This window comes from Chiloscyllium punctatum, chromosome 23, assembly GCF_047496795.1.
Source record: "Chiloscyllium punctatum isolate Juve2018m chromosome 23, sChiPun1.3, whole genome shotgun sequence".
Taxonomy (NCBI): Eukaryota; Metazoa; Chordata; class Chondrichthyes; order Orectolobiformes; family Hemiscylliidae; genus Chiloscyllium; species Chiloscyllium punctatum.
The window spans coordinates 83,726,201-83,752,451 of record NC_092761.1 but is presented as its reverse complement, the minus strand read 5'-3'; the positions used below and the strand labels follow the sequence as shown (position 1 = coordinate 83,752,451).

At 42.6% G+C, this 26,251-nt stretch overlaps 1 protein-coding gene across 1 annotated transcript in view; it reads left to right on the top strand.

Moving 5' to 3' along the window:
* Nucleotides 1-26,251, top strand: part of dscaml1 (Down syndrome cell adhesion molecule like 1) — a 584,291-nt gene that overhangs the window by 462,330 nt on the left and 95,710 nt on the right. The window contains exons 17-19 of the mRNA XM_072593321.1: nucleotides 949-1,189; nucleotides 14,359-14,505; nucleotides 18,790-18,945. Coding sequence (XP_072449422.1) covers nucleotides 949-1,189; nucleotides 14,359-14,505; nucleotides 18,790-18,945 — 544 coding nt within the window. The remainder of the gene's footprint in view (nucleotides 1-948; nucleotides 1,190-14,358; nucleotides 14,506-18,789; nucleotides 18,946-26,251) is intronic.

Here is a 26,251-nt window from a genome sequence, read left to right as displayed (position 1 = left end):
TGTGCAAACTCCACATATTCAGACTGGAATCAGACCTGGGTCCCTGCTGCTGTGAGGCAGCAGTGCTAACCACTGTGCCACCGTGCCGCCTCTTAAAGTCGAAGGTAACTCACAAGGACATTGTTTATGCTTGTATCTAAATAATATCATACTGACTAGAATGGTACTGAGGAACCAAATACACTGTGAATATTCCCTGTGCTCCCTGCAGTCCTCATCCTGATGGACAGTGATCAGTATAAGTTTGAATGCTGGAGAAATTCAGCAAGTCTGTCAGCATAAAATCCCTACAGTCTGAAACCAGGCCATTTGGCCCATCGAGTCCACACCACCCTTCTGAAGACCCACTCCATCCTTGCAACACTGCATCTCCCATGGCTAATCCATCTAGTCTGCACATTCCTGGATTCTGTGGGTAATTTAGCATGGCCAATCCACCCAATATGCATGTCGTTAGACTGTGGGAGGAAACTCACGGGGAGAATGTGCAAACTCCACACAGACAGTCACCCAAGGCTGGAATCAAACCCAGGTCACTGGCGCTATGAGGCAGCACTGCTAACTACTGAGCCAATGAGCCACTAAGCCACCCATTTGAGGAGAGAGAAACAGAGTTAACATTTTGAGTCCAGTATGACTCTTCTTCAGAATTCTTGAGTTCTGACAAAAAAGCCTGAAAAAGAGTCGTACCCAACTCAAATCTTTAACATTACTTCTTTCGTTGTAGATCCAGCCAGATCTGCTGAGTCTCTCCAGTATTCCCTGTGTTTGCTCCAGATTTCTGTGTCCACAATACTTTGCTTTTATATCAGGTTGGAATCTACTAGGGAGGGGAAAGGTTTGGCTGGGCCTCTGGTTCTGAGCAGCTACTTTACTGGGACAGAAAGCACAGTTGATGGATTATTACTTGGGCCTGAATTTGTGACACGCTTTCTGTGTATTATCCAGGCACCCAAGAAGGAGCTTCAAAACGGGGTAATCCGAGGTTACCAGATCGGTTACCGGGAGAATGGGCCTGGCAGCAACGGTCAGTACAGTATTGTGGAGATGAAGGCCACAGGCGACAGTGAGGTTTACACCTTGGACAACCTGAAGAAGTTTGCACAGTACGGTGTTGTGGTACAGGCATTCAACAGAGCTGGAACAGGTCCGAGTTCCTCAGAAATCAATGCTACAACACTTGAAGACGGTAAGATTTGCACTAAATTAAGGTAGCAAAGTAATTTTATATGGTTACTAACATCTGTATTTGTTGTGGTCACCAATATTCGAGAGATGCTGAGCAATCATACTCTTTCCAGTTCAGTCATTTTCAGCTCAGGGTTGATCACTGGCTTGACCCAGTTATGAAGTCAAAGTGAAACTCCATTCATTTATACCAACTACAGGCCTTCATGCTAACCTCCGCAAGGGATCTTCTCCCGCGCCAGCAGACTGTAATTACTGTCTGTGAAAGTGAGTCAAAATTGGAACAGCTATCCTTTCAGGGACCCAGGCAATGTATGATGTTTTCCTTTAACAGGTACAGGCTACAGTAAACTCTTCCTCAGCAAGGAGCATTTGTCCCAAACTCAAAAGATCATGCCATAATCTATGTTTATATGAATGAGGAACTTCACTCAGTGTAGAAATCAGAAAGGGTGTCATTGACCCTGTGGAAAGTTTCCCTGAAATGAGGTCACAAAGAGCCAGGAGTAGACTTGACAGCTTCATGTTTAGGATAGGGGTTTACACACGCACATGCACATACGCGCGCGCACACACACACACACACACACATATACGCGTACACGTGCACACACACGCACAGACACACATACACATGTGCACACGCACACACATGAGCACACGCGCACACACATACACACACGCGCACACGCACAGACACACATATGCACACACACGCGAGCACACACACTCACACACACACACACACTTGCTCACTTGCTCACTCACGTACGAATTTGCTCACTTGCTCACTCACTTACGAATAGGCTAGCGGGATTATTGGTGGGCAATTAGTCCAGACACCCAGGTAATGTTCTGGAGACCTGGGTCTGAATCCCACCATGACAAATGGTTGGAATATGAATTCAATAAAAATCTGGAATTGAGAGTTTAATGATGACCATGGATCCATTGCTGATTGTCAGAAAAAAATCCATTGAGTTCACTTGCATCCGTTAGGGAAGGAAACCACCATCCTTATCTGGTCTGGCCTTCATGTGACAATATGGCTGACTCTTAACTGCCCTCTGGGATGTGCAATAAATGTTGGCCCAGCCACCGATGTCCTCATCCCTCGAATCAATAACAAATGTTGAAGTAACAATTGCTAGGAAGCTATTCTTTGAGTTGATGAGAGCTGTTCACAGCACTTCGCTCGAAAATCAATTCATTTCTTTTATAAGTAAAATTGTCTGCGCTGTTGGGTTCATGCCAACTGAATAGCTTCATTCAACTGAGATCTGAACTCCTCTTACTCACTCATGGAATCCCGGAAGAGGAGTAGTTAGGTAACACAGTAACGGTAACAGGGAATGCGAGTTAAGGATAAACCTGACACTGGAACTGTTGCAAACAGAGGTCCTGGGAAAGAGGTTTCTGAACAGATTACATGGACTGTCAGGTAATAGCTGCAGCCTGGGTGAGTTCATATTTATATTTAGCCCCCTCCAGCTATTTAAAGGGACTTCTCCTCAGTGACTGGATGCACTTTAGTGCTGTGCTCCCTGATCTTTGATTGTGCCATGGAGTGGAGCTCCCTTACCTGGCCAAGATGGGTACCCAGAGGTCTGGACAATGTCTGGGGTCACTCAGCCTGACTGCCTCTAATCTGATCCACCATTTTGCCTTCTGAGACGATATCAGTCACTGCTGCGGGAATACAGAACTTTAATTCTGCCGGGTTTGATCTGAGGAATTCTGGTCTCCCTCCTAGAGGAAGGATGTTGTGAAACTTGAAAGTGTTCAGAAAAGATTTACAAGGATGTTGCCGGTGTTGGCGGGTTTGAGTTTTAGGAAGAGGCTGAATAGGCTTTGTTGGTCAGTGCACTGAGTATAAGAGTTGGGAGGTCATGTTGTGGTTGTACATGGCATTGGTCATGCCTCTTTTGGAATACTGCATTCAATTCTGGACTTTCTGCTGTAAGAAGTATGTTGTGAGACTTGAAAGGGTTCAGAAAAGATTTTCAAGGATGTTGCCAGAGTTGGAAGGTTTGAGCTACAGGGAGAGGCAGAACAAGCTGGGACTGTTTTCCCTGGAGTGTCGGAGGGTGAGTGGTGACCTTATAGAGGTTTATAAAATCATGAGAGGCATGGATAGGATAAATAGATGAGATCTTTTCCCTGGGATGGGGGAGTCCAGAACTACAGGGCATAGGTTTAGGGTGAGAGGGGAAAGATATAAAAGGGACCCAGGGGCAACTTTTTCCACACAGAGGGTGGTGCGTGTATGGAATGAGCTTCCAGAGGAAGTGGTGGAAGCTGGTACAATTACAACATTTAAAGGCATCTGGATGGGTAAATGAATAGGAAAGGTTTAGAGGGATATGGACCAAGTGCCGGCAAATGTGACAAGATTTATTTAGGATATCTGGTCAGCATGGACGAGTTTGACCGAAGGATCTGTTTCTGTGCTGTACAGCTCTACAACTCTATGACTCTAACTGTGTTATTTTGCCTGCCCCAGCCCTTTATTAAATAGCCCACCTACCAAGATAGTAAGTTCCCTGAATTACTTCCTTTGTTTTGCTGGCTGTTTTGGCTAGTACTACTTTTCACTTCCAGATTTCAGGAATTTTTATGGTTTTTCTCCTGGCACCAATCTTACAACTTCCTGATAAACATGTGCCTATTCCAGAAGAAAAAAACAAATGAAGAAGTGATCTTACAGAAATGACAGATTCTCATATATTCAGGAGCACAAATCTGACAGCATTGATGGCACACTGTCATCAGCTGGAGCAAGATTCCTGTGCAAGTTAAAATAAAACACTTCAGGGAGTAAACACTACACCACTGGCATTTTTTTTGTGATTAGTGACAATTTATGAGAAGCTATAATTTTGTTGTTGTTGTAAATGGAGGATAGCGAGACAATCTTGAGTTTTCTCTTTTTGTCTTCCTAATTGTTTTGTAACAAAGAAGCACCAATCAGCATTTACAGGATCTCAAAATCCAAATTACAGTGGATCTGTCATCTAATTAAACTGATGTCAGCCTGGATTTACAATTCAATGATCAGCTTTTAATGAGTGTAGTACCCTGTAATCTCCCAACACCGTCATCAGGCACTGTATCTCTTAAGCCTGTTATCAGCATAATTCAGCATGGAATAATTGATGTCACACTATTCTAACACATAAAGAGGGGGAAGATTGCTCTGCTTCTAAACACTTGGTAAAACCATACACAAAAACATCAGCTTTGGATTCTTATGACAGAGCGACATGAATTACAACTCAATGTCTACCTCACCTGGTGATTTTATTTTTGAGAGAATTGTTGTGGTTTTGGCAGGTGTTCAGTTAAATGGGTTTTCCTTTGTGTGTGGAAAGGATGCTCGTCAGTGTCTGGGGCATTGATATGTTTGTGTTTTGTTTGAATTTAATGTCTCCCTTCTTTGTTCATCCTCCCACCAACTGCTTTCCACCTCTCTCCTCTTTCTGCCTCTCACTCTCTCACCATCTGTGTCATGCCCCTCTGTTCCTCTCTCCAGTTCTAACCTTCCAGCATTACCTCTCTCCCTCGTTGCTTTCCCTTTTCCCCCTCTTGAGTCAGCCCCATCCCCTCTGCCCCGTGCTTCTGTATCCCTCCAACTCTGCCTCTCCCTCCTCTGCCTCTTTCCCTTCTCCCCTCTCGTTGACCCATCCCACCTGCTTCCGTCTAGTCTGCTCATTCCCCTCTCCTATGCTGTGGCTCTCTTCCTCTGCCCTTTGACCCTCTCCCATTATAAACGTCCCTCTGACCGCCGCTAACTTCTGCTCCTCACCCATCTTTCTGTGTGCCTGACCTGCTTCTCTCACCCTCTGTCTCCCTGCCCCTCTATTTCCCATTACCCTACTCTCTCCTCAGACTGGGTTAAGCATTGCATTACAATGTGTGATGCAGGAAGGCCCCTTTCCCTCACCTTTAACCTCCTGACCCTCTGCTGAGCTGGTTACTCTATCCAGTATGGCAGTGGCAGTGCCCAAGATGGCTTCCACCTTCCTTTGGTGTTGACAACAGGTAGGCAGATCTTGCCTCACAAAGATGCTTAGCAAGACGGCATGGTGGCTCAGTGGTTAGCATTGCTGCCTCACAGTGCCAGGGACCTGGATTCAATTCCTGCCTCAGGCAACTGTCTGTGTGGAGTTTGCACATTCTCCCCATGTCTGTGTGGGTTTCCTCCAGGTGCTCTGGTTTCCTTCCACAGTCCAAAGATGTGCAGGTCAGGTGAATTGGCCATTCTAAATTGCCCATAGTGTTAGGTACATTAATCAGAGGGAAATGGGTCTGGGTGGGTTACTCTTTGGAGGGTTGGTGTGGACTTGTTGGGCTGAAGGGCCTGTTTCCACACTGTAGGGAATCTAATCTAAAAATGACCAATGTAGTTCAGGCATGGCATTGGGACCTGGAATTCTTGTGTGAGTTGTCATCCGTGTCTGCTCAATATCATTCTTTCTGGCACTAGTTTTTTCCCTTTGTTCTATTGCATGTGTACCTTGCACACACACACACACACACACACACACACACACACACACACACACACACACACACACACGTAATATATACCCACAGAGTTAATCAATCTCTGGTGAGCAATTGATTGTCAGACCATCATCATTAGCATGATATTTCTTTCTCTCTGTTTCTCCCTCTCATTCATCATTTTCTCATGTACAGAAATCCTGGTTGTCAGGAATTATCTACTTCCCTATTTGTTTCCATAGAGGCTGAGAGTGTGCTGGGATTGTCACCTTGTGATTCCAGCATCTGCCATTTACCCCTGGTCTGATAACTCGATCATGTTCAATTACCTGTGGTACACATTGACAGTACAATAAACATTTAATACAACACCAAGTGGTCAAAGCTGATGTGATTCCAGCTTTCAAATTTCAGAATGGACTGGCTACTTTCCACCTTGCCTAGAGGATAATAACAAGAATGTCAAAGTCTCTCAAAGCTGAGAGAAGAAGGAATAAAAATGTATTGATTGCAAGCGTGTTATCACACAAGTGTTTCCGTAACTGTTATTCGAAGTGAGAGATTCTCAGAGAGCATTTTCAGTTAAATTCCTAAAAATGGCTCAATCCAATCTGGGCGATTTTCACATTGAGGTTGTACAAATCAGCAGAAAAAGCAAACACTGCAGTTGTTCTGCTCTGAAACTGGTCTTTAAAAAGAAGTCTTTACAATAAACACTTTGACATCGCTCAGCAATGCAATGTCACTGTATAAAAGTTTATTTTATGGCACACTGCAAAACAAACCTTTACATTTATATAACACCTTTCACTGAATGTTTCAAGGCTCTTTAATGCCAATGGAGCACTTATTGAAACAAACACAGACCATTGCTGGAGAAACTCAACAGTCCTGGCAGTATCTTTGGAAAGAGAATTTTAGAGTCTAGTTGAACTCTTCTTCAGAACTGAAGGATGTTGGAAAATGTTTCCCTTATACTTTTCACAGAGTCAGGGGCCCAGTGCTTTTGCCTTTTGAAGTGCAGTTGCTGTTGGAATGTGCACATCAGCCAATTAATGCACAGCAAGTTCATGCAAACTGCAGTGTGATAATGAGCGAGTGATGTTAATCGAGATTTAAAATATTGACCAAGGAACAAACTCCTCTTTGAGATCTTGTATATCCACTGAGCAAGCATTTGAGGCATGTCTGAAAATCAACAGCATAGAGCTCATCAGTACTGCAGTGGAGTATCAGCTATTGATCTTTGCACTAAAGACCTGGACTGGGGCTTGAATCTAGAGCCTCTGTGAGTCTGAAGCAAGTGGGCTGCCAACTGAGCAATGGCTGTCACTTTCTACAGAAAACAGATGCTCATTTGCACTCAGGCATCACATTTGCTGCTCATCCTTTGAAGTAGGAGAATGGGTGGGATATTGGTTGAGGAACATTCCCACCAAAACAACAACTTACTTTGTGTCAGTTATCAGAAGGTTGAGACCACTCATGTCTCCGAGTCACAAGTAATAGAATTCAGGTCACATTCCAGTGTAACTCTGAGGGAGTGTTACTTTGCCAGAGGTGGCTACGTTTTGACAAACTGTTAGGCTCCATTTGTTCTCCTAGGGCAGAAAAGATCCTATGCATCTCATTCAAAAATGAGTGGGGAGTGGGGAGGTGTGGCATGCCTGGTGTTGTTGCTACCGTCTATTCTATAATCAACATCTCACACAGGGATTATCATATTGCCACCTTTGAGATCTTGCTGTGCATCATTGGTCTTTGCATTTCCTAATGACAACAGCAACTCCATTTCAACAACTAGGAGAAAGTGAGGACTGCGAATGCTTAAGAGTCAGGAATTCCTAATGAAGAGTTTATGCCTGAAATGTCAACTCTCCCGCTCCTCAGATGCTGCCTGGCCTGCTGTGCTTTACCAGTGCCACACTTTTCAACTCCATTTCAAAGCCCAATGTTGATTAGAAAGTACTTTTGAGATGCCCAAAGGTGGTGTTGAAAAGTGCTTTTTTTTATTTCATTGCTGGCTAGGCCAGCATTTATTGCCTGTGCCTCTATGCTCAACGGCCAGTTAAGAGTCAATCACATTGCTATGAGTCTGGATTCATATAGTCAAACCAGGTAAGGATGACAGTTTCCTTCCCTAAAGGACACTAGTGAACCAGATGGGTTCTTCCTCGCAATCGACAATGGATTCGTGGTCATCATCATTGGATACTTAATTCCTTAAATGCAACATTTTTTTCCTTTCAGGGAGACATGAAGTGAAGCAATGATTAGTTAATAATCTACTCTAAGCAATAATTTAAAAGTATTTAAATTGCAGCAATTAAAACACCCTATCTGATCATCAGATTTGAAGCATAGTAGGGAAAATTATTAGTAATTATAAAGAATAGTGAAAATATCCTGAGGTTTTCAAGTGTAAGCCTGTTCATTTTTCCACTGGTTCGCACACTCCTGGCCAATTCTTTACTTGCCATTTCAAGTTTGACAAGGGATGGGGCAGGGGGTTGATTTGAACTTTCACAAGGAGCCCGGTTTCTAGGCAAACTCTGAGCATGGGAAGGTTGCAATCACTCAGAATTGTGTGAATGAATCAAAGCGAAAAGGGCACAGTTTGCCCAGCTATTATTAGGTGGGCGCTCCATTCAAGGGCCACACGTGTTGGAGGATAGCAGCTGTTGCACTCGCTAGGCACAGCAATTGTAGGTCTGCATTTATTCACAAAGACAGGTCGCCACACCTCTTAAGAGGCAATTAGGGTGGGACAATACAAATGATAGCCGTGTCAGTGAACATCGCATACCCCGGAACAAAGGGAAAAAAATCGATACAAAGCAAAGTGGACACATTTGGGAGGGGTGACTAAAAGCATGAGCAGTGAGGTTGGTTCTAAGGAGCTTTATATTCGGCTGCTGGTCTGGCATCTCATAGAAACATAGAAGATAGGAGCAGGAGGAGGCCATTTGGCCCTTCGAGCCTGCTCCAGCATTCATCACGATCATGGCTGATTGTCCAACTCCATAACCGAATCCTGCTTTCTCCCCATAACCTTTGATCCCATTCACCCAAGTGCTACATCTAGCCACCTCTTGAATACCTCCCAGGGCAGTTTGATTGGATTCAGTTCTGTAAGTGTTAGGGTTAGAAGTACTCAGCACCCAAACCTGGCCACTCTTCAGTGACAGTGACTCCTGCTGCTGACACCCAGGGAGAAAACTGGATTGAGCTGAACTGCGAGTCCTGTTTAGTTGTTAAAAAGTCCTGTGGACAACCTTTAGCAAGAACCTCAGAAGGAGAATTGCCCTTTGAATGAACAGTCTCAGTCCTTGAGGTGCAATTGTTGTCCGAAGCTTGGTATCAGTTGTGTGATTAAGCTCCAAGGGGAATATAAATGTTGTTGTCGAGTAGCACAAGGTTGATTTGATTTGATTGCTCATTGTCACACGTACCAAGACGCAGTGAAAAGTATTGTTTGGCATACTATCCAGGCAAATCATACCTTACGTAAGCACATCAGGGTAATATAGCAGAATACAGTGTTACAGCTCCAGTGAAGGTGCAGAGATGGATCAACCCTAATATCTGAAAGGTCTGTTCAAAAGTTTGATAACAGCAAGGAAGAAGCTGTTCTTGGATCTGTTGGTAGCAGGTTGACACATTCGTAGAATACTTGCTCAGGTTTTTATTAATTAGAAGGAATAATGAATGTACATTATGGTTTTCCAGTGTTTTTCCATAATCAATCTTTGGTTCATTTCACAACTTGGTCCAATGAGTGGTGGTACCAAGGGGGAATTGGGAGAAAATGTTATTGCAAGATTCATTGCGGATACCTCAGAAAACACCTTTACAGATGGATGTAGATGCCAGGGGGAGTGAGAGGAGGCTAAAGAGGAGTTGGAGGGCAGAAATTATCCTTGGGGCCTTTGAGGGGAAGGAGGTAATAAGGTGGAGATGCTGATGGGGCAAGAGCTCCAGCAGGCAAGAGGACACTGAGGAAAGAGGTGGGGAGATGGTTTGTGAAAGTATATCGAGAGCTTTGTTGCAATGTACTGCAGCCGCGTGGAAACAAACTCGCAACAAAATTATGAGGGAATTGGATAGGGTAAGTAGGCAAAGTCTTTTCCCTGGGGTCGGGGAGTCCAGTACTAGAGGGCATAGGTTTAGGGTGAGAGGGGAAAGATATAAAAGAGACCTACGGGGCAACTTTTTCACATAGAGGGTGGTACGTGTATGGAATGAACTACCAGAGGAAGTGGTGGAGGCTGGTTCAATTTAAGAGGCATTTGGATGGGTATATGAATAGGAAGGGTTTGGAGGGATATGGGCTGGGTGCTGGCAGGTAGGACTAGATTGGATTGGGATATCTGGTCGGCATGGATGGGTTGGACCAAAGGGTCTGTTTCCGTGCTGTACATCTCTATGACTCTATGTGGAAACAAACTTGCTACTACAGTCATGTGACGTTCCTCAGCTGCTCTATAGCTCCTCTTCCACGCACCCCTGATCCTTAACAAGGGTTGCACCTGAAACATTGACTTCTCCACCTCCTGAAGCGCCTGGCTTGCTGTGTTCTTCCAGCCTGCTGCTTGTCTACCTTGGATTCCAGCATCTCCAGTTTTTATCATCTCTAACCAAGTTTGTACCACGGCAAAGTCCCTTCAAAGAACATCCACTTTGATGCAATAGGACATCTTTTGAAATTTATGGATGCCGGAAAACATTGGAAAAAAAACTAAGTCTGTAAATGGCAAAGACAAAAGATGAGAGACAGAGCGAGAGTGCAGGTAAAGACCATATTTTATGAGTGAACTGTACATTCTCTGACCCAAGCAAGCCTTTTGCAGATGTCAAGAGGTTAGGAAGGAAAGCAGGGCCTGATACATTTTATTACTCTTCTACAAATGGTGTTATTGATTGCTTTTCAAAAAAAATCAATTGAGAGGATTCAGTGTTTTGACACCTGACAGGTTTGATATACAAAAGTACTAGTGAGAGCAGAGGGACGTGGAAAAGAAATGATATAGTGGAGAAAGTCTGAGTATGAGAAAATTCCAAATCAGCAATGCCAGCTCCCAAAGATTTGAATCCCCTTCCCACAAACAGCCATTGGCATGGCTTTTACACCATCAAGCTCACATTTTTTAATGAATTCTTACTCACAGACTTTTGAATTATGAGGATGGGTTCAATGAATATGGCTCATATTCCAAATGTATTTGAATTTTAGTTTAGATGGGTGATTGAACTGGAGTGTTTAGCTTAATAAAAAGGATTTGATAGGGTAGCTACAAGGGGTGAACAGTTTGGTGGTAGCTATTTCCATTAGATAGGTTGCTAGGATGTGGTTCAGGATAATGCTAACTGAAAAGATTTAATCTCCCTGTACCTCAGAGTGGAAAGCGATGGGAAAAATCACTGCTAAAACCTGTCCAGGGAAGAAGCCAAAAGGATCTTCCTGGGGGCAGAACAGCCATGAATGACGGCTCACTGCAAAAACACAACAACCTCTAATGGGTCTCTAAAGGGAGTGCTAGTCCAGGATTCTCTAAAGGCTGACTTGCAGGTTGAGTCCCTGGTTAAGAAAGCAAATGTAATGTTGTCATTTATCTCAATAGGGTTGGAATGTAAAAGCAGTGATATGCTACGGAGACTTTATAAAGCTCTAGTTAGGACCTATTTAGAATACTGTGTCCAGTTTTGGGCCCCATACCTCAGGAAGTGAAGGGTGTCCAGCGGAGATTCACATGGATGATCGGTGAATTGGTAGGCCTAACATACGATGAATGGCTGAGGATTCTGGGATTGTATTCATTAGAGTTCAGAAGGTTGAGGGGAGATCTAATAGAAACTTACAAGATAATGCATGGCTTAGAAAGGGTGGATGCTGGGAATTTGTTTCCATCAGGTGGCGACACTTGGACCCATGGGCACAGCCTTAGAATTAGAGGGGGATCGATTTAGAATGGAAATGGGGAGACATTTCTTCAGCCAGAGAGTGGTGGGCCTGTGGAATTCATTACCACGGAGAACTGTGGAGGCCGGGTTGTTAAATGTCTTCAAGCCAGGGATTGATGAATTCTTGATCTCGCAAGGAATTAAGGGATACGGGGTGAGAGCGGGTAAGTGGGTGAATGGCAGAGTGGACTCGATGGGTCGAATGACCTTACTTCCACTCCTATTGCTTATGGTCATATGGTCCAATGGATCCAATCCAGATCAAAGAAAGGGGCACAGTTAAACAATGGACTATTCAGGGATCAAAACAGGTCATAGCTTTTCCACATGAAAGGTAATGGGAATCGGGAATTCCAACATCAAAGACTGTGAATATTTATGATCCAAAATTTTCAGGACCGAGATTGATAGAACTCTTTCTTAACTCAAGGTAGCAAGAGATATGAATCAAATGTAGGTTAGATTTGGGTTAATGGAACCAGCTGAAAGGGTGAGATGGCCTACTATTATTCCTAGGTTCTCCACAAATCACAACGTGACCTTAAACAATACGATGAAAATGTAGCGTCATCCAGCAGTATTTTTTTGGAATGCCATGGTGTGATAACCAGTTGATGAGTCAACATGAACTCTCTTTATTGAGGTCAGACGTTCACATGAATAAACACTCATCAGACAGTGTGGCTCATACTATAAAATGCAAATCAAATTTATTAAAATGTAAAATGTGGGTAACAGCCGATAATCAGAAAGGCAGTTTCATTTAATTGCAGAATGTTTAACTTGGCCCTCCTTGGACATACAAAATAAATAATTAAACGAACAAAGCCTTTGCTAACTCTCTTAGTAAGACTAAACCAAAACCAGCATCCATAATTTTAAAAAGCACAAGACTCCATCTAACCAGCAAAGAGTATTCCAGCCTCTAGTTCAGAAGAATAGAGAGAAGGTAATATCCTTTATTCGGCCCATTGGCTGTCCATCAAATGGATGTCTCAGAAATCGGTGGCTGTCTTTCAGCTGTTATCAAGACTAAAGCCAAGCTTTGAATATTTTGCATCAGGATGCTGTTTCTGTGATAATCATGTCTCACGGCCTTAGCTCTGCACCATGTGGCCAGGCAAACATTATTAACTGATTTTGTCACCACACACCATCCAGTGTTCCCCTTTATTTTGACACCTCCCAAAACTCATCAGTCTGTGAGTTGATGTCTTACAACTGAGCAACCTTCTTCAACCCCTCCAACATGGAGGGCATGCAGATTGCTGATAAATAGTCTGCTCGAGATTTGAAAATGAAATGTTGTCTGCCCCAATCAACCGATGAACTGAACTTTGTGGAATTTAGGTCTCTCCTAGTCCGGAACCACAGATAATCATCAAAATGAATCTATTGAATGAATTACTTACTGTGAAAATGGGAATAGGATTCTAAATCCTTTTCCCTTACTTCTGCTCTTCAAGACCAGGAAGCAACACATGAAAACCAATTTGATCCTGGCAAAACCACTAAAACTAAAAGCTTTGGTAACAATGATTATTCTCACCTTTCTGCAGCGAGGTGGTCAGTCTACTTTCATATGGGACTAGCAACTTCCATTTATAGTGTAGTTAAAATAGTTAACTTTAAAATGTGGAGAAAAGACCACTTTTGACTTCAGTTTTAGGTCTAAACTAAGAGAAATAGGAATAAGTCTCAGGACCTGTTCCAAAACAAATAATTCTAAAGCTAGAGTGTTACATTTAACTTTGGTTTGAATTGTTTCTGTTGTGTGAGAACTTCCTACCCTTGGAGCAATCTTGTGATTGTGATGGAACTGCACATCACTGAGCATAAATAGCACAGTGAGGGTGGAGTTAGAACTGGACTAGAAAGACTGAGAGAGCAAAAAGATAGAATAGTCTTTGTTACTATGGGATCAGAGCCTTCAAAACCTATTAGTAATCATGTTTAATAAATGGTTTAACTCTAAAGTTTAAACCTGAAGATGTTTCTTGACTTTGCCCCCCCCCCCCCACCAATCTGTTTTGAATCCAAACACATCATGCAGCATCAAGCGACATCACAAAGAGTGTGGATTCTTGGAATTTTTTGCTTCCTGATGATGCTGACACTTTCTGGAAAGTGGTTTGAAAAACACTGATATTCTTTTCAAAATAAAGAAAAAAAATAGCAGTCCTATTGAAAAATGTCTTAAAAGGCCTCTTGCTTAGTAAAAAAAACTTGCTTCGAGTCATAGTCATAGAGTCATAGAGATGTACAGCATGGAAACAGACCTTTCGGTCCAACCTGTCCATGCCAACCAGATATCCCAATCCAATCTAGCCCCATCAGCCAGCACCCAGCCAAAAAATAATAATTTTTTTTGAATAGGGAGCAGGAAAGGAGTCAAACAGTAATTCTGAAGCCATTTTGTGAATAAGGTGAGCCAATTCTATATCACACCTGTCATTGCGCGAGTCTGTGTAAGGAGGACAAAGAGTTGGTGTTCTCCTAGATTGAATCCCTTTCAAAGTAGGAGAATGATTTGTGGAATGTATGCATTGTTAGGAATCTTGAGTTGTTAAGCTGTCACTTTACCAAGGTATTGTTCCTTCCCTAAATACTGTATTACGCCCTCACAGCCTGGGAATAATTTCCAGTTGTTTGGAGGATCGGTGAGGTTTACTTTGTGTTCTTACTTGTCTTGTCTTTTCACAGTTCCCAGCCAACCTCCAGACAATGTGAAAGCTGTATCGATCTCATCTGACGTTGTCACCATTGTCTGGTCACCACCTCCACGAAGTACCTTAAATGGAGTGTTAAAGGGCTTCCGAGTCATATACTGGTCCGTGCACCAAGATGGAGGTCAGTTGCAAGCTGAGCATTATTTTTATTTTCTCCGTCTCTTCAATTTTTTTCTCTTGCCGTCTTGAAGGTGCTCTCTATATTCTGGGTTAATGCTCCAGCTCTAACCCTATACGCAGGTTGTTGCTATCCTTTCTTGACCTTTAATAATGATCCAGTTCTCAAAGAATCATTGAACAGTTACAGCCATAAAGTTTATTCAGCCCATCACATCCATGTTGGCTTTTCACAAGAGTAATTCGGTTAATTGCATTGCCCTGCTTTCTCCCCATAGCCCTTCTTTATCTCCTTTCAGTTATACAATTCCCTTTTGATTGAATTTCCACTACCCTTTCAGGATGTGCAGTGTAGATCTTAACCACTCACTGGGTAAGAGCAAGAGAGGAGCCACCAGTCTAAAATGAGTATATGAAGAGAGAGAACTTTGACACTGTATTAGAGAGCTGGATTTAGTAGCTTACTATGTACAGCTGAAAATAACGGAATGTTCAGCTTGCACGTTTGCTCGCTAAGCTGGCAGATTTGTTTTCAGACGTTTCATCACCATACTAGGTAAAATTATCAGTGAGCCTCCATTGAAGCGCTGGTGTTATGTCCCACTTGTTATTTATGTGTCTTGATCTCTTAAGGTGGGTAATATCACTTCTGGTTCTTTTTCTCAGAGGTTCTTTTCCTCAAATGATATCCTGAAGAAGGGCTGATGCCCGAAACGTCGATTCTCCTGTTCCTTGGATGCTGCCTGACCTGCTGCGCTTTTCCAGCAACACATTTTCAGCTCAAATGATATCACCCACCTTAAGAGACCAAGACACATAAATAGCAAGTGGGACAGACACCAGTGCTTCAGTGGAGGCTCACTGATGATGTTACCCAGCATGGTAACAGAACGTCTGAAAACAACCCTGCCAGCTCAGTGAGCAAACATACAACCTGAGCCTTAACCTGAGCTACAAATATTCTCAGAAATTGAATAAAGGAATGTTTCAGTACATAAGGAGTTAAAGAACTTTACTTAGTGATAAGGAGTGAACAGCCTCAGGACAGTGTATGTGCAGAAGCACAAAGTCTGAGATGTTCCAAACTGGTATAAGACCATAAGACATCGGGGCAGAAATTAGTCCATTCAGCCCATCGGTCTGCCATTCAATCATGTCTGATAAGTTTCTCAACCCCCATTGTCTCATTTCCTCCCCTTAACCCTTGATGTCCTTGATACCCTTGATATGCAAGAACCTATCTATCTCAGTCTTAAATATTCTAAATGCAGATAGCAGTATTGACTTAAAGCATAAGATAACGCAATCTGGTTTCCAGCCCTTCCATCCACAGGAACAGCTTCTCTCACCTACTCTGTCCAGCTGCAGCATGATTTTGAACCTCCATAAATCTTCATTAATAATCGGCCAATGGAGGTCTACAATGCAAAGAAAGACCCTTCAGCCCATCAAGTCTGCATCAGTCAAAAACAAGCACCTAACTATTCTAAACCCAAATTCCAGCACTTGGCCCATAACCTTGCCCGCCTTGGCATCACAACTGAACATCTAAATACTTCTTAAATGTTACAATGGTTTCTGCCTCTATTATTCTTACAGGCAGTCAATTCCCAATGTAATTATGTAATAATTTGGATCTATCCCTCCCAGAACAAGTGGCTCTGAGGCTTTAATTCACAGCTGAGATGTGTGAACCCAGCATAAATCAGGAAAGGAAGCTGGAAATATCCGGCTTTGTATAATGCAGAGACATTCTGCATCTCTGTATTCAACCAACTGTGTTCCAATGTTAGTGCCATCATATAGCATTGTGGGAAGAAAGAGGGGATATTGGGCAGAACTGAGATCAGTCACTGTTTGGTTTTGTGAATGGGAATCAACAGGTTCTTCACTGAGCTGAGAGGATTCCCACATATGTCGCTGCTGCTGCATGTGGTGGAGGATCAATGTTCCCACAGAATGAAGACATATGCAGGGCACAGAGTGGTTTGACTAATAGCTGAGGGAAAAGGGGTTGAGTCCCACATTGACAAATGGTGAAATCTGAATTCAATTAACTAACAAATGCATTGAAATGATGATTTTTGTTTAAAGATCAGGAATTCAAAATTAGTATCATTGATGGTGACTGTGAACATACTCACAAGTGTCACAAAAACACATCGATGTCACTGATGCACTGTAGGCAAGTAAATCTCCAACTTCTTTCTTGGCCTTGTCATGTGACACCAGAGCCACAGCAATGTGGTTGCTCTGAACTACCCTCCAAAATAACCGAACAAGTTCAACTGTAGTTAGGCAACAAATACTGGGACGGGCAGATCACATAAAAGAGTTGGGTAAGAATGAGGTAAACATCATCTCTGTTGGTATTATCACAGACCTCAGTCACAGCATGTGACCAATAGTTTACAAGTCAACTGGAGAGGGAAAAACTTGTTTTATCCATTCGCTCTCTCTCTCTGGTCACATTGTCCCAAGTTTTTTCCATGTTTTTGGGCAGCAATGGAAACTTATTAAAATGAAGGGCAGGTGAATGACACATTGTACTTGCCTAAAAGGTCACATTACAATTAAGCATCATGACCATCAATGTTGCCACTCACCCACAGCCATCTAATCTCTCAATAAGGTCAGAAATTAACAGATCTATTCTTAAACAAAGTCCAACTGAAGGAAATATGAATCCTCAGAAATTTCTTTCAATTAAAGAAAGTTCCAAAAGGATGATCAAAATAAATTCCACAAAGTAAAGGTAAGGTAAAGTCAGCATAGTTCCAGAGGGCCTTGGGGCTGCTCTCTCTTTCGAGAGAGATGGCTGGTGGTGGTTTAACCTGGAGTCACCGCACCTTAGGTGAAGGGTGAGGTTGAGGAGTTGGCATCTTCATGATGATCGCAGCTGGTATGGGAAAAGAACCCAGGAAATACTGATGGCCCTGAATAATCTCAGTCAAAATTCACTATCTATCTCCTGTGCATAATGCTATCAATCTCAGCTAGGTTCCTGTCCAATTGCTTTCTGATTATTTGCACAAATTCTGCACTTAACCATTCTAGCTCTTTCATCTTCAGGCTGACCTATACTGTGAACTTCTCCAAGTGCTTTTATTTCTGATTTCTAGAATCTGCAGAGTTTCATGCTCACCAGCATATTTTAAATTAAAAGCTCCCTGCTGGAAATGTCACTGTTCGTGTTCCACTAGTTGTGCGCTGCCCCCTCAACCAAGTACCTCTGGTCTGAAATTTACTGATTCAAAGTGACATAAAGCAAGAGTCCTACAGAATCTCTTCCCACTTGTACAAAAACAATTGGTGATTAAATGCTGCAGCCTTGCTGTGATCCATGTCTGTGTGTGTGTGTCTAAATGGGTGTGTGTCTATGCGCATATGCATGTATGTTGAGGGGTGGAGTGGTTTACATGGGGGCCTGCCAATATGGCAGTGGTTCAACATATTGTCTAGCTAACACCAATTGTTACAGTTAAACTGAGAATGCAACTTTTTTAAAAAAGTTTTGTGATTTACACATGAAAGGAATGAAACTATCATGGTATTCAAACAGATGAAGGACTCAAAAGACAATCAAGGTATTTTTCGATGTATAATTTCAGTTACGTCACACTGTAAACTTTTGCACTAAATTCTGTGCCTTACAATTGTGTCCTCCACAACCACCTGATGAAGGAGCGGCGCTCCGAAAGCTAGTGCTTCCAATTAAACCTGTTGGACTATAAACTGGTGTTGTGTGATTTTTAACTATGTCTGTGTGTGTGTGTCTAAATGGATGTGTGTCTATGCTATGCGCATATGCATGTGTGTTGAGGGGTGGAGTGGTTTACACCGGTGCCTGCCAATGTGGGAGTGTGTCTTTGCCGGGGTGTGTGTATGTGTGTCAGATGTCTAAATAATCCTGGGAATGGGACATTCCCTTTTATCTCAGTGTAAATATAAAACACTCTCAAGCCATGTTCGCTATTAGAGTGAAGCTTCCTTTAGCCCATCCTAATAATGTGTCTTAGTCACAGTCACATACAATTTCTTTCTTTTGTACTTTTTTCAATTCTTACAACAGCTATCTTGTGCCAATTTGTGTGAGCTTTGTGAGGTGGATTGGTTTTATCAATTTCACCTGACATAGAACCCTCACAGCTGGCCAACTCCCATCTGAAATAGACTTCCCCTGATCCAAAACCTAGCTGAAGAAGTGAAGCCATCCAGCCAGTGAAATTAAGTCTCTTGTTCCACTGCCCCACATTCAGTCCAATTTTCCTTTTGTACTTTGGTCCAGACTGGGGAGAGATGCAGAACATCACCACCATGGAGAACCGAGTGGAGCTGAAGGGATTGGAGAAATTCACGAATTACAGTGTGCAGGTGCTGGCATTCACACAGGCGGGAGATGGAGTGCGTAGCTTGGTGCTCTACACTCAGACAAAAGAAGACAGTAAGGACCCTCTCTCTTTTTGTTCTACTGTAGACATTGAGCAAGTTTTGTTTTTCAGATTTTACATGACATAGCCGAGTCTTCAGCAGCACAACATGACCAGGGTCAACAGCACACAATGATGCTTTCAATGAGGAATATTTCTGGAAATAATTGTTGCCAAGGAGACTTTCAAACTCATAACTCATGGATACAGCATTCCTTTGTCAACTCCTTTAACATTATTTTATGCAGGTCAGCAGGTGGCATGGTGGTCAGTTGCTAGCACTGCTGCCTTACAGTGCGAGGGACCTGGATTCAATTCCAGCCTTGGGTCACTGTCCATGTGGAGTTTGCACATTTTCCCCGTGTCTGTGTGGGTTTCCTCTGGGTACTCTGGTTTCCTCCCACAGTCCAAAGATGTGCAGGTTAGGTGAATTGGCCGTGCTAAATTGTGCATAGTGTTCAGGGATGTGTAGGTTAACTACATTAGTCAGGGGAAATATAGGGTAGGGAACTGGATCTGGGTGGGATATCTTTGGAGGGTCAGTGTGGACTTGTTAGGCCAATGGTGTGTTTCCACACTGTAGGGGATTGATGATTTAAAAGAGCATTGAAAATTTCTCTCTGAGTGTCTTTTTTGTCAGATGACACTCTATAGTTCTTTGGGTTTTAGATTAGATTAGATTACTTACAGCGTGAAAACAAGCCCTTTGGCCCCACAAGTTCACACCAACCTGCCAAAGCACAACCCACCCAGATCCATTCCCCTCCACCTAACACTACAGGCAATTTAGCACAGCCAATTCACCTAACCTGCACATTTTTGGACTGTGAGAGGAAACCGCAGCAAACTCACACAGACACAGGGAGAATGTGCAAACTCCACACAGTCAGTCGCCTGAGGCAGGAATTGAACGCGGGTCTCTGGTGCTGTGAGCCAGCAGTGCTAACCACTGTGCCACCAGAGTATTTGCTGTTACCTTGTTTTAGCTAATCTTCCCACCTATTCTTTTTAATCTCAATTACATCCTGACTTTTGGGCCTTGGCTTCTTCTCGATTAAAGGGAATGTTGAAATTGGGCTTATGTAGAGCTATCAATTAAAATTCTCCATCTGTCAATTGGTGCTTATTAATTTGTATCTCCTTCACAAATTGGAGCCAAGTGTTTGGTCTTGGCAGACATGACAGTGTGTTCAAGATGTCCTCTTGATAGCGCTGGCAAGTTTTCCAAGTAGTTTCGTGGATGAGTTATGTTATGGTTCCATTGGTGAGCTGCTAATCAATTGATCCTGAATATATGACAGGGAACTTGGCTGACCTCAGCAAGTTGGAAGCTTAGGAGACAATGTCCCCAGAGGGTTTTGAATGGCTTAGATTAATGCTTGTTCACTTCAGGAAGACCATTCCTCCTGACCCTGTCAGGTTTTGGGATGCACTTTAATTGTAAGCCTAAATTAATGGCAATTATAGACTGAATTTGGAGAAAGGAGAAAGTGAGGACTGCAGATGCTGGAGATCAGAGCTGAAAATGTGTTGCTGGAAAAGCACAGCAGGTCAGGCAGCATCCAAGGAACAGGAGAATCGACGTTTCTCCTGAAGAAGGGCTTATGCCCGAAACGTTGATTCTCCTGTTCCTTGGATGCTGCCTGACCTGCTGCGCTTTTCCAGCAACACATTTTGAGCTCTGAATTTGGAGAAAGCCAATCTAAAGTTTACTCATCCTGATTAATTGCAAGATCCATTTCAGTTACAAATACCTTTTCACAAGTTTTACAGAATATATTACATATATCGAGACAAGTACAAAAGAATTGATTCTTAATAAAGTTTTCAGCTTATCAACACTGGCGTAGCAATTTGCAAGACTGGTTGACTATCTCTTTATCTGTTCTGTTCACTAAAGTTCTTCTTCTGTCTTCTTGATATACATTAAACCACTAAGACCGAGGCCTTATTAACCCTTTCTCTCCAATACTCACTGTACATGAGCAAAATCATCCTGAATTTGCATTAGCATTAGCTACAGGAACAGTTCATGGACAATTTTGACATGGCTAGGTAATCTATGCCTAATTCCTGATTGATTTCTTTAAAAGTAACGGTCGTCTGAGCGATAATCACTTCCTTCTGTCTCCTTATTAATTCTTTAAGATGCCAATCACATTTGTCCCTTTTATGATAGCCTGTCCCTCTAAGCTAACCAACTCCATAGATCATTACTAAGATGGTCAGGCGGCATCCAAGGAGCAGCAACACATTTTTCAGCTCTGATCTCCAGCGTCTGCAGTCCTCACTTTCTCCTATAAAATAAGATGGTGCCAACAAACAATTAATGCACTGAAAACAACAAATACTGGTGATCACAGCAGGTCAGGCAGGATCCATGCAGTGAGAGCAAGCTAATGTTTAAAGTCTGGATGATTCCCCATCAGAGCTCTGATCTCCAGCATTTGTTGTTTTTGGTACAGATTGCAGCATCTGCAGTAATTTGCTCCTAAACAATTAATGCATCTGCTTAAATCGTGAAATGATTGATTCTCACCCCCTATTGACCCAAATGATACATCTGAATGTTCTATCAACATCTTTTCACTACAAGAACCATATGAGACTCCACAATAACTGTTAATGCTTAAAACAAATTAAAGCTCAAAATGACCATACAACTTAATACACATAGGCCCATTACATACATTTAGTTATCATTTTAAACCAAAAGTGCATCTTTGAGTACAAGTCTTTTACTTAACTGCATTCTTTTCTGTGTTAGCCTAAGTTTGTATTAGTCTGAGCCATAAAATAGAATTAAAATGATGCACTTTATCTTTAACACAACTTATATGCCTTTCTTCCCCACTGGAATTAATACAACGAGCCACACTCAAACAGAATACACTTTAGTTCCTCACTTGTTTAATCAAGTCAACATATTTATTATTGAAAAATAACTCACCCCTACAACTCCAAAATATATCACATACAAGCTGTTTTTTAAACTTTCCTTCTGTGACAAAGGAATCCCCTATTAAAGCCAAATGGTGAGATTATTCAATGTAAACTGCCAAAGGGTTGGATGAGCAGTGTGGCCAATCAGTGCTTCACATTGGTGTTGCATTGATGTTACAGTAACCTTACACTGGCCTTAGATGAGCATGGCCTTGATTTTAAAATTCTCACCTTTGAGTTTGAATCCCTTGTCTCTCCCTATCACTGTGACCTCCTCCAAAATTGCTGAGCTCCTCCAATTCCAGCCTTGTTGCTGCACTCCCAATTTTAATCACTTCACTGTGCCTTCGACTATAGACCATCACTTCTGGAGTACTCTTGCTAAACCTCGTCACCTCGCCCTCTTAAGTCTTTCCTTATAACCTCGATGTGAGTCGCGATACATTCTGCGGAGTTTTAAAGGAGGATCAAGAGCACTATCCAGACACTATTATAGATAGGATAGATTCTTCAATTTAAATTTCTGTTTTAACAGAGTTAGCAAACAGCCATGCATCCTGTTACCTACTTCACACCCAGCAGAGTTACTGATAAACAAATGCCAATCCCAACCCCCAGTGCTGCAGCATGTTATGGAAATCAACATTGCTTTTTCTGTGTACATGATGCAGTCAAGGAGAGTTTCTGATTGTGCTAGAAATTGTATTGAGAAACTGCCAAGTTTAATGAGTAGGAAATCAATCTCTCATTTAATGACCCGAGTTTCAGCTCTTTTGATGATTAGAATCAGCCTTCTTTAAAGCTTTTGTGTTTGGACTGTTCAGATTTGCCCCACCAAATAGGCAACCACTGGACCATGTGCGGGAGGGAAAATTCTGTGCTGTAATGGGTACTGTCTCGGCCTCTGAGCCAGACACTCCAGGGTCGAGTCCCACTCCGAGACAGCTACAGAAGATGTGTTCATTACACAGCCAAAATGATTGGTTGTTGACTCACCTCAGTTCATCAGTGGTTGGATGGGAGAGCCAGCAGTGCAACAGCCTTTCCAAATGTAAAGCTTCCACACACAAGCCTTTGCTCTTCGCTCCACAGCAAGCGCTCACCATCCTTTGCTGATGATGGACATGGAGTCCTCTACCACCTGAGGAGAAGGTTGCCAATTGTCTTCTACCTGACCAAACCAATTGGACTGACACAACTCACCCTGGCATACAGTGGTAGTAAAGTAAATGCTTCCTCTCTATTGAAAAACAGAAACCGCATTTACCGATTCTCTGACATCTTAACTCACTCTGCTCAATCATCCCTCACTTAAATAATGGGACCTGACCAGCTGGTGAACACCATTGGTTTATTGATGGTGAAGAGTGTACCTTAATTAAGTGAGGATGGTGACATCATGGCAAATTTCACTGAGAGGACCGTAGTGGTGTAAGTGGTTCATTTACTGAACTAAGAATCTTAGAATCATACAGTATAGAAGAGTACCTTTGGCCCAGCAGATCTGTAATTCTATAAAAATAGTTAGACGGCCTTCATTGGTAATCCAATAGAACATGACTCAATACCCGCCATTGCATTCTGAGAATTTCACCCTTCCTACTTTAGTAAATATGTGTCGCGTCAGAAAAAGTGACAGTAAAGCTGATTTATTAATCTCCTTTGGGGAGGAAATGTGGTCAGGCTCCGATCCTGTTGTGGGGTGGTTCATTCGGAGATTACTCAGTTGTAACAACCACAAATAGGCAATTAATGCTGCTGCCTCCACCACAAATTCTTGCCACGAGCTTGGTGCTTCGTGTCTTCATCACTCCGAAGGACTGCTGCGGCTGATGATGATGGAGATAAATGAACGCTGGCAAGGAATATAAAAATATAAGGACATCAGAATATAAGAAATACCTCCTGGGATAAATGCAATCCTTTCTACAGTTGGCCATCCATGTACCAATGAAATACAACAGGAGAAAAACAATGAGAATGTAAAAAATTAAGATCATAAGATTTCGGAGCTGAACTGACTAGTCAGACCATTGAGTCTGTTCTGCCTTTCAGTGAGATCTTGGTTAATCTGATAATCCTCAACTCCACCTCCCTGCCTTTACCCCATAACCCTTTGCTCCCTTACTGATTTAAAAATTTGTTTATCTCAGCCTTGTACATACTTAATGACCCAGCCTTGGCAGTTCTGTCCATATTCCCAACCATCTGAGAGAAGAAGTTCCTCCTTATCTTTCTCTTAAATATGCAACCCCTTTTAACAGTTGAAAATCTCTGGTCCTAGATTCTCCCACAAGGGAAAACAACCTTTCCACACCTAAGTCCTCTAAGAATCTTGTCAATGAGGCCACCTCTCAATCTTTTATATTTCAATGAGTGCAAGCCAAATCGACTCAACCTCCGCTGATATGTTTGTCTGTTCATACTTGGCATTAGCCTAGTAAACCTTGTCTGCAGTGCCCCAATCCTAGTGTATCCTTCCTTAAATAAGAGAAGCAAAACTGTTCATTTGTTCCGATTGTGGTCTGACTGGCACCTAGCACAGTTTTAGCATCGAACTCCTTCCATCGTCCATTCTGCTCTTTTCGATTCGGCCGCTCTGCATTATTTAGTGACTGTGCTGAAATATTCAGAGATGTCACCAAGATCCAAATGACTGCAGCCTTGCCAGGTGGAAGTGATGGTTATTAAGGGAAAAAAGAATTGTAATTGGACAGCAGGCGAGTGAAAGACTCTGCTGGGAGAGGCGAGCGTGGATGGAACTGTAGTTGTCCAGCAAGCTTGGCTTTTGACCGATGAAGTGATTTAAAATTAAAATGTACCTAATTATAGACTGCAGTCTGAAATTAAGGCTTCAGTTCATGCCAGAACAAATCCTATCATGTTCAGATCCATTATAACATGCCACCTCCAAGGTTATTAATTGTTGCTTGATTGCAGTGGATAGTAAATCCTGATGGAATTCTGCCAGATCAACTGGATGACCCAGTTTCTCCCACAAAGTGGGATCTGCATGCAGTTTTTTTAATGCCAGGGGTCCCATGTATTTGCATATTTTTTCATTAACTAATCCTTTCTCGCATCAAAGTTAAGAGTAGGATTTGTATTTTCCAATTCAAAAGAAAATCCAAGATCCCTGAATAATTATTAATGTATTTAATCATCTCTAGCCCACAGATGATGATGCTGTCATTTTTTTTGTTTTCAGCCACATTTAATCCTTCTGGGGGAATAATGCATGATGATGAATGAGCTGAGGTTTGCATGTTTCCCAGTGGCCTTTAAGTCATGAATCCGTGTTGCAGTTGAGTCCCCTCTGGGCTTGCTGCTACCTTCGTTGATAATTATTGTGCGTCTGGATAGTGGCAGCTGTCTTGAGAGGAACCCTGTGCACTTTATGAGTTCCCAGCAGACCACTGGACTAGACAGGGAGCTGATTATGCCCGAGGCAGGCTCAAGCATGGCAGATACTCCAACATTTCTCTCAAGATTATCAAAATAGATGGGTCAACAGCTACGTCTTGCATCCAACCCAGGCTTTTAACATGGGGAAAATGACCCAAAGCACTTTGTATGTATGAAGCATACATCTAGAGGGTGATGAAATGCAAGGTGAAAGAGGAGGTTTTGCTGAGCCTTTTAATTCAGGTTTTCGCTGCACCATCGTGCCAAGGCAACCCTGCACTGTCAAATGCAAAATGTAACATTTGAGGCCCCATTTTCAATCTCAAGTGGTTACGGAAGATCCCACAGCACTATTCAGAGAAGAGCTGGAGAATTCTGGCCAATATTCATCCAAAACAGCCAATCTGCTCACTTTTTTTAGATTCACTCATGGGCATGGGGATGGCTGACTGGGCCATGATTTATTGCCCATCACTAATTGTCCCTTGATCTCAGTGGCTTCCTGGGGCCTTTTCAGAGGATGGTGAAGGGTCATACATTTTGCTGTGTGTCACATATCAGCTAGACCAGGTAAGGACAGCAGATTTCACTCCCTAAAGAGGGATCATGAACCATTTTACATCAATCATCAATGCCTGCATCGCTGCCAGTAGGCTGATTTTTTTTTCAAATTGAACTCAAATTTTACCATCTGGTGCAATAGGATTTGAATCCCTGTGCCCCTCGAGCATTAGCCTGGATAACATTTTCCCTGGAGCGACAGAGGCTGAGGGTTGACATTATAGAGCATTATAAAGTCACAAGGAGGATGGATAGGGTGACTAGGGTCTTTTCCCCAAAGTAAGGGAGTCCAAAACTAGAGGGCATAGGTTTAAGGTGAGAGAGGAAAGGTTTAAAAGGGGCAACATTTCACGTAGAGGGTGGTGCGTGTATAAAATGAGCTATCAGAGGAAGTGGTGGAGGCTGGTACAA